The sequence below is a fragment of the Rhamphochromis sp. 'chilingali' genome (genome assembly GCF_963969265.1).
Source record: "Rhamphochromis sp. 'chilingali' genome assembly, chromosome: 20".
Lineage (NCBI taxonomy): Eukaryota > Metazoa > Chordata > Actinopteri > Cichliformes > Cichlidae > Rhamphochromis > Rhamphochromis sp. 'chilingali'.
The window spans coordinates 26,355,598-26,364,047 of NC_137947.1; the positions used below are offsets into that span (position 1 = coordinate 26,355,598).

The 8,450-nt window shown below is 39.3% G+C and overlaps 1 protein-coding gene across 2 annotated transcripts; it reads left to right on the forward strand.

Moving 5' to 3' along the window:
- The first annotated feature begins 2,182 nt into the window (after positions 1 to 2,182).
- LOC308388635 (uncharacterized protein) lies at positions 2,183 to 6,856 on the forward strand. 2 transcript variants are annotated; one of them, XM_080869474.1, is made up of 7 exons: positions 2,183 to 2,320; positions 3,228 to 3,352; positions 3,644 to 3,766; positions 3,987 to 4,014; positions 4,102 to 4,137; positions 4,997 to 5,072; positions 5,200 to 6,856. In XM_080869474.1, exons 1-7 carry the CDS (start codon positions 2,293 to 2,295, stop codon positions 5,222 to 5,224), a joined length of 441 nt encoding a protein of 146 aa, XP_080725600.1. In that variant the 5' UTR covers positions 2,183 to 2,292; the 3' UTR covers positions 5,225 to 6,856. The 2 variants fall into 2 exon arrangements, with proteins under 2 accessions (XP_080725600.1, XP_080725601.1); XM_080869475.1 differs by lacking the exon at positions 3,644 to 3,766.
- Positions 6,857 to 8,450: the final 1,594 nt, after the last annotated feature.

The window sequence follows — 8,450 nt, forward strand, 5'->3', positions numbered from 1 at the left end:
TAAAATAATTATATGCTGCTTTTTATTGAATAACCATTTCTAACCTTCTTACTTTGTTTCATTGAGGTTACAACATGTTTTTAACACAGCTAATTACTTTTTGGTTTTATCATCTCATACTGCTCTCCAGTATTGACTCCTGTAAACTGCTGCAGAGAAAGATTCTGGGTTTCCCCTATTTGATACTTACATTCTCATATTTCATTTAACCCTCTCAAGGCAGGCGTTGCAGATTTGCAACAGTTAAACACTAACAACCTGATTACCCCACATACATATTTTATGAGTTTTTTTTACTCAGAAGTACCACTGCAGGACTTGGTTGTGCATTAGCAACTAAAACTTAATTTGAGCCTGAGAGGGTTAATGCATTGGCTGTTTTTCCAGATGTTCTTTCTGATTTTAATCACTTCAGGAAAATTGTGTATTAACCTGATTTGTGAAAGCATGTATTTTATTATTATGAAGTGCACAGTTAAATTCAGACTCATTGTCAATAGCTGGACGAAAGATTTCACCAACTTGTAGAATATTTAGTGTCCTTCAAGGAGGAGTCAGGCCCCAGTCACACAAGCTTAGTGAGTGGCTGGTGACTGGATGCTGTTTATTCCTGCCCGTCAATGTGGAAAATTCTGGGCAAAACTGTTCGCCGAGAGGCCAATTTTTCCACCATGGTAAAACCATAGTTGCATGGTAAATGCTGACTTGTCTGCAAAAACTTGCAAACTACTTGCCAAGTGGCAGCAAAACTGTGAAAAGTGCGGGCTTTTGGAAATGTTTCGGTCACAGCTCTAAGGCACCTCTTTCGGAGTCGAAAAGGTGAAGATTCTCTGTTTTTATCGCAGTTTTAAAGCTAATTTACAGCAGCCAAAGCTAACAAACCACAAGGAGGTTTCTGGTAAGGCACATTCTTTCTGAAGGATTTCCCCTCGTCACAGCCAGCAACCATTTACCAACCAATCGAGGAATGCACATTTTTGTCTCCCTAGCAACAGCACTAGCTGATGGCAGTGGCATTACTGAGCAGGGCAGTGCAAACTGCAAAAAGCTGCTCAGGAATCTCTAATGTAACATGAATCAGCAAAACTTGTTGATTAGCCTCCAGACTTCCTGGATTCCATTCTAGCAGTCACCGTTTTACAAGTGGTCTAGGTCCTAATAATCCACTGTCAGAAGATTCATCAGAAATGCCATGTTGACAAGTCCTGGACAGATGCTTCCTGCACCTAGCAGGTGAGGTATCTTAGGTATGCCCAATAAAGAGGAGATCCTAGAGCAGACAGTGATGTCACTGAGCTTGGGATTTCCTGGGTATCCCCCATGTGATGGCTCTAGGAATATTTCCTAGTGGCTTGGCCTGCTTTTTGTGATCTCATTTTCAGGTCCTAATTAATAGCTCCTCCTCTCCAGTAAAGGAAATCTCCTGCTTGGGAGCCTCAGTAAGCTACAATTTCCTTCAAATATGGCTCTCTCTCTCTCTCCCTGAAAGCAGTCTGCTGCTGTTTTCATTTGCTTTGATTGTGTTGTAGTTAGCCTACTTTAAGCCACGTGTAGTTTATAGGGTAAAACCTAATTTTCTTCTTGTTCTTTTTTCTTTCTGCAAGGGGCGATCGTGGTAGCCCCGGCTCGGACAGTCTCGGTCGTTGTGTCCTTGGGCAAGACACTTCACCTGTTGCCTACTGGTGGTGGTCAGAGGGCCCAGTGGCGCCAGTGTCCGGCTGCCTCGTCTCTGTCAGTGCGCCCCAGGGTGTCTGTGGCTACAATGTAGCTTGCCATCACCAGTGTGTGAATGGATGCATGACTGGATGTGTAAAGCGCTTTGGGGTCCTTAGGGACGAGTAAAGCGCTATACAAATACAGGCCATTTAGCCTACCTTTTCTTTTTTTTTTTTTTTTTTTCAAATTTTGCCTTATCTCGAATTATCATTAATTAATTTTCTCAGTGAAATTGTTACTGTGTGGCTTTCCCTTCGTTGTTACATCTTTAAAGAGCTGGACAATGTGGAAAAGATGAAAGCAGTTAAACATTTGCATTAGTAAATAACTAAAACAGCCTCACGCATTTTACTACAAGAAGGGAAATGGTAATCGCTGAAAAGTTATGTGGGACTTTTCCGTGAGTCACGTGACCACCCGTTCATTCGCTCTTCTCCTCCTGCCTTCACTGCGTGTTGATAGCGGAGGCAGGTCAGGTCAGTAGTCTTAAGGAATCCCCTTTAGTGACACAGTGGAGAACTGCGCGCTGTGACTGTCCGGGAGAAATTGGAATCAACTAGACTCGCTACGAAGACGATGTGGACTCTGGCTCTGTGGATTATTCGTAAGTAGATTAATATAACATTTCATTGGACAACTAAAGCCAAATAGTCTGCAGCTCTCACATTGTTACCTTCAGTCTGTCAGCAACTGCAGTCAAGTGAAGTGAGCCCTCATCGCAGGGAATTTGCATCAATGTGATGCGTTTGTTATTTTTTTTTTTATCACCTTTATCAACTTAATCACCACTAAACAGTAGTCTGTTTACTCAGTGAGTCAAAGGAAAGTATTCTTAGATGCAACAACTGAGCATATTCATTTGTATTTTATTATATTAATTTATTATTATTATTATTATTATTATTACATTTATTTATTTATTTTCTTTTTTCTTTGGGGGGGGGGGGGGGGGGGGGGGGCATGTAGTTGCCGTAAAACACGTGATATTTTTTGCCAGCTCTGACGGAGCAGGCAACCCTTACGCACTGCGCAAAGCGGAAGCTTTGACTGGACAGCAGCGGGAAATACCACGAAAATAGCTTTGAGGCAACACTATCTGTTTTTTTCTTTTCACTGTAGGACTTGCATTGCGTGAGAGGTGTGGCTCCCTGCAATACCAGATTTACTGATTAGAGTGTGCATCTCATCGCAGGGATTACAGGGATAGAAAAAAGTTTTATGGTCTTTTTGGGCTCTCACAATTGATCCACTGTCTCAGATGACCACACGAATACCACAAGCCATTATGACAGAACCACTAACATTAATCCAATAATGTTAGTGGTTCTGTCATAAATTAACCCCCCCCCCCAAAAACATGTAGCTTGTGGTCTTCTCCTGTTGGGCACAGAGAGAAAACATATGGCCTGGTCATGATAACGTAAAGAAGTCAAGTTTCCAGAAGTGACGGTGCATAAAGTCATGCTCAAATAAAGATCACTACATCTGGTCTTCTTGTCTTTTCTCCCCAGCTTACCTCAGTCTTTGCTGTGCACAGCACCTTGCGTGCAATGCCACTCAGCTTCCTCAGGGGACTTTTTACAGCGTCTCAAAGATGAAGGCAACTGAGTGTCCCTACTCCTGGATGAACAGCACTGTAAGTTCAACAGCTGCTCTGCCAGCAAACCTCTGCTTCTATGTTAAAAAAATCGAAGCATGAAAAGCACAGGTGCAAATAATAATATTAAAACAAATTGTGTGATTGGTCTTTGGCCACGTTAGCGCTGTAAGCTACACCTGTGTTTGACATGCAAAATATACATGGAAAGAGGAGTTTCTAAATTATAAGCACCTCATGAGCTTGATTTATTGTCGACACTGTCATTATTATTGAAACCTTTAGACTGACTTTGTACAGGTGGTGATTTTGCCATGCGTTTCCCTTCAGGGGCACGTGCTGGCAAACCAGAAGGACAAAATGGGTGACCTGGTGTTTAACAGCAGTATTGGGACTCTTTTTACCCGCACATGCTTCTCACAGCTCAACTACACTCGGGACTGCGTCTCTGAGGTGTCACACTGCTGACATTTGACCTGCTTACTGAGTAACACATGAACAATTTAAAGCAGAGATACTGTATAAACCATATTGGTTATGTGCGACTAGAAGATTACAAGTTAAAGTTCTTCAATTATCCATTTATCGACATTAACTTAAAAACATAGTCATTCTCATGAGCTCAGTACACGTATGAGACTTACCCAATTTCTCTTTCTATTTTTGTACTTAGGGGATACAACAAACGGCTTATTGCTTCAGTGAGTATTTGTCTCCTTAACATTTAAAGATTATTTGATGTTTTTATCCATTGATACAAATGTAGATATTGTTTTTCATTTTTACAGTTGACTGCATAATTCAGGCGCCTCTGGAGGAAAAAGGTAGGGAACAGCAAAGTAGAAAACTATATTGTAGTTAAGATTTGTATTAAAAATGAGTTTCATGTTAAAACAGGTATGAAAGTTTTTCTCTTTTATTAAAAAATGAGATGAGGATCTGAAACAACCACTGATAAATGACTGCAGGAAGTGTAGGGTGTGACTTTAGATGGTGTTGTTGTTTTTTATTACATCACCTTTCTCCACTTCCTGTTGATGAATGAGTCACCTAAGAGTGTCTTGCCTCACTTCTCATTCATAAATAAGTAACTATTGTGTAGTAATGTAACATTTAAAACTCACTTTCCCAGTTCAAGAATGTAGTTTGAATTCTCCTATAGCTGTGTATTCGTCACCCTGCCTTTGTTAAAACTAATCGCTTTCCATAGAGTCTATAGAAAGTTCATAATTACAACACACGAGACAGCAACAGACTCCCAGCCTGACTTTCTCAGTTATTAATTTGTAAATGACTTGTAAAACAAATCTATGGACTGTAAGACATTGCTCGCTGATTTCACAGTGAGCTAAGTGAGTTAGGATTTGTCCCTTGTAAAGGGAAATTTAGAACCTATGTGGTTAGTCTCTGAGAGGTGTGAATTTAGGTGATGACAGTTAAAGACCAGTTGAATTGTCTTGAGGTTTCAGTAGAAAGAGCTTTTGTCTTTAGCAAACTAAATAAAAAAGCGACAATTCGGGACAGATAAAAGACAAGGAGTGTCGAAAAATGTCTATTACTAAACTTTCCACCTTTCAAAGACGCCAATTTAGGAGGGATACAGGACTGTCTTATAGATTTTGATTAGAATCATGTATAATGGAGATTTCAGCAGATGAACCGTTAAACTCTTTGCTCTTGCAGGGATTTCTCGACAGTACTGGAGCAATATTGCCAGCGTGTCGTTCTTGGTGCTGGTGTTGCTGCTGGGACTTTTGAGGTATTTTAAATATAAATATTTAGACTTATAACCAGGCTTCGTTCATTTCTGTTCACTTTTGCACACACTTTAACCTCATGCTCATCTTGCATATTATGTATAAAAATCTGTTATTGCTCCGTTACAGTTGTGTCCTGAGGAGGAACCGGTAAAAATGTGAAGGCCCAGCACATCTAGAAAGCATCGGAAATTCATTTGTCTGCCCGTTAAGTAATTAAAATTCTGGTTCTTTTTATTCATCGTCAACACCGGCTGATGATACATCCTTTATTCTTTATCACGAATGCCTTCAAACATATATGCTCAAAACAGTTTTTAAGCTTTTTACAGTACTGCCTCTACATTTTGAGTAGCAGTGTTCCTATATTACAGAAATATACCTGCTTTGCCCCACTTTCATGTTGGAGTTGAAATTATCCTCCGCTAAGTAAGGTAACATAATCTCTAATATTGAATTCTATAAACATGCCACCGCTTGCCAGGTTCTGGGAAAATATGATTGTATATTTCCTCTTCCATGTGTCATTTACTCATTTTTTTTGTTTTGAGTTCAATCATTTCAGGAGAATCAGTGTATTGATGTGATTTGAGGAAGCATGTATTGTCTACTGTATTGCATATTATGAGGTGTATAGTTTGATTAGTTTAGGTGTAGTGTGACAGAACTTCAGCTACAGTATGTCTTCCTCCTATAAGCTTCTCTTTATAACTTTCTTTTTCTTTTGTAATCAGGCTAAAACCAAAAGCTTCCACTTTGGAAACTAGCCCTCAATGTAGCCACCCAGCTCTGATGATGATGATAGCGAAAGGATTTGCCAAACTAAAAATGCAAAGCAATGGCGTCCATTTTTAATCAATTATTAATGAATTAGCAACCCAAATCAAGCCTGTTCTCAGTAGGTGGACAAATGTTCAGATTTTCTTGTGAAATATCAGCATCACCGAGAATACCAATAAGGTAATGATAAATATTGATAGCTGATTTTTAAAATCAGAACAATATCCATCCCTCTCTGTGATAGGTTATATATCAGTGGTAAATTTGGCTTGCAAACAAGCACAATTAGTGTTTAATTAGTTTCAGCCTTTATAATCACTGCACAGCCACCAGTGTCATGTCATTAACTGGTTCAGTGTGGAATATTCCTGAGGTTGTGGAAACCTCAAACCAAAATCCAGCAGCAACATAGCTTAACCAGGTCTTGCCACAAAACCAGCGTTTCTTTTCAAGGTCAAGCTGTGAAAGTGTTTATCCCGTACTTCTTACTGTCTGTAACCCCTTTAATATAGATTGTAATCTTTTTGCTAAGCTTGTAGAGAAAATCATTTTTCCTTAAATGTCTTTATTAAAGCTAAAAATATATTTTTTGCATATAAGAAGGCAGATATATGTCCATGTCAATGTTTAAATGCCAGATTATTTTACTGTATATATTTAAAATATACTATTATGAAATGTCTATATAGATATGAATTAAGATACTTACTATTAAAATACCAAATTCATTCCATTAATATTCTAAGCACAGGCATTTAACACACAGCTACAAACAAACAAGGTGTGTTTGGATGTGTGTGTGGAAATGCAGAGTTGGTACGTTTTTGGAGGATCTTTTATATACATATAATTTGTACCTGGTGTACAGTACTAGATTTTATTAAAGAATATGGTCTTGAGGCATTTTTATACTGCATGACATAATGAAAATCTTCTAACCCAGCTTCATGGAAGTTGTATTTCCATTTAACTTCACTGTATCTGAAGACTGCTCTGCCACTGTATTTTATTATTGGAACATTAAAAGTTTATATTTAGAGAAACCTGAGAGTGCTCATTTTGATTTTTGTCCTTCTTTGCTCTGTCCTATAATTTTTCCTAGCCAATGAAAAAACTGGAAAGTTGTGGTGCTTTGTTCCCTGCACGTTCCCTTCAGTAGTACTGGATGAAAACTTATGATAGAATAGATTAAAATAGCCCTTTGTTTTCACTGTACATGTACAATGAAATTATGGAAGTGTGTTATAGAGATCTTACTGTCTATGACAGGAATGCAAACAGCTAACAAATGGCCATTATAATTTGTAATACATTGAGAATACGGGACAGATAAACAATACACGTCTTCCACTTAATGGCCAGTTAATATTGTGCTGAACACAGGCCAAAAGATTCAATAAGCCACATCAGTGTCTACTGTCTGTCTACTGTTTACGTTCATAGCCAAGTGGCTAACGAACGTAAACAGAAGTTTTCACTATCCTAATGTTATCTTGTTTCAGGATACATGTCATAATAGCTGCCATTATCCAATGTCACATCTGCTTACTTGTATCTTTTGCTCGTTTCTCCTCCTCTTTTCTCTTTTTTCTAAACTGAGCACCTGATGGATTTGAACTTTTCTTGTCCATCTTCCATTGGTGTTAATTTTGCACTCAATATCAGCATCCATCCCCCAACCAGAGAATCATCACAACATAACCTATTAGTCCTACACCTTAGTGCACAGATTCAGTTTGTATAGGACTGTTTCCCCCTAATATTTCACACAACCCAGGAAAAAATAATTAACTTAATGGGCTTGGATTGATAACATTGTGAATGAAATGTGCTCTGTTTTGAAGCAGCTCGCTCTCCTCTCCTTTCGGTTGTGTGTGAGACTTCAGGACAGCACAGCAGCTCAGCAGCAAGCAGGCGCACAGAGGGCTCTCTGGCTCACTTTTTGTGTATATGTGTGTTATAGAATTTAGAAAACAGGTCGGTGCACATTATAAGTCTGTATCACAAGGTCTTGTGTTTTTGTGTTTGGTTTATTTTTATTTTGCTTTATTTTGCGAGCTGGTTATTAGATGCCGTTAGAGCCAGCCAGAGAATCTCTCCTCCCTGTGCGGCAAGCAGCAGGCGCACCTCGCAGGGAGGGTGCACTTACTCCCCGCAAAGTGGAAAAAAGTAAAAAACAAAACAAAAAGTGTTTATCAGTTTCATTTGTGTCTGTATTAGATGGCATATCCTTTGACGTTTAAAAAAAACCCAAAACGTGCATGCATACTCAGTAATTCGCGTCAAAGTGAGTTCTATCTAGCCGACCTGGTCCACCACCCCCTCTCCCACCACGAGGAGTTGCGCTTTCATTTTCACAGGAGAAGGAGAAGCACTTCTTCACTGAGCGGGCAGAGCACTTGGATACATTAGAGGCTAAACCAGCATATTAAATCGGATTTGGGGAAAGGACTTGCGAGTATCACCGCAAGAATGAGGCACAGCGAAGTTTATCTGCTTGTCACTGGTAAGTAGATTAATATATTGCCTAACAGCGAAACGGTCCAGGGTTCGAATCCTCCATCTGGCCGGGACCTTTCTTTGTGGAGTCCGCATGTTTT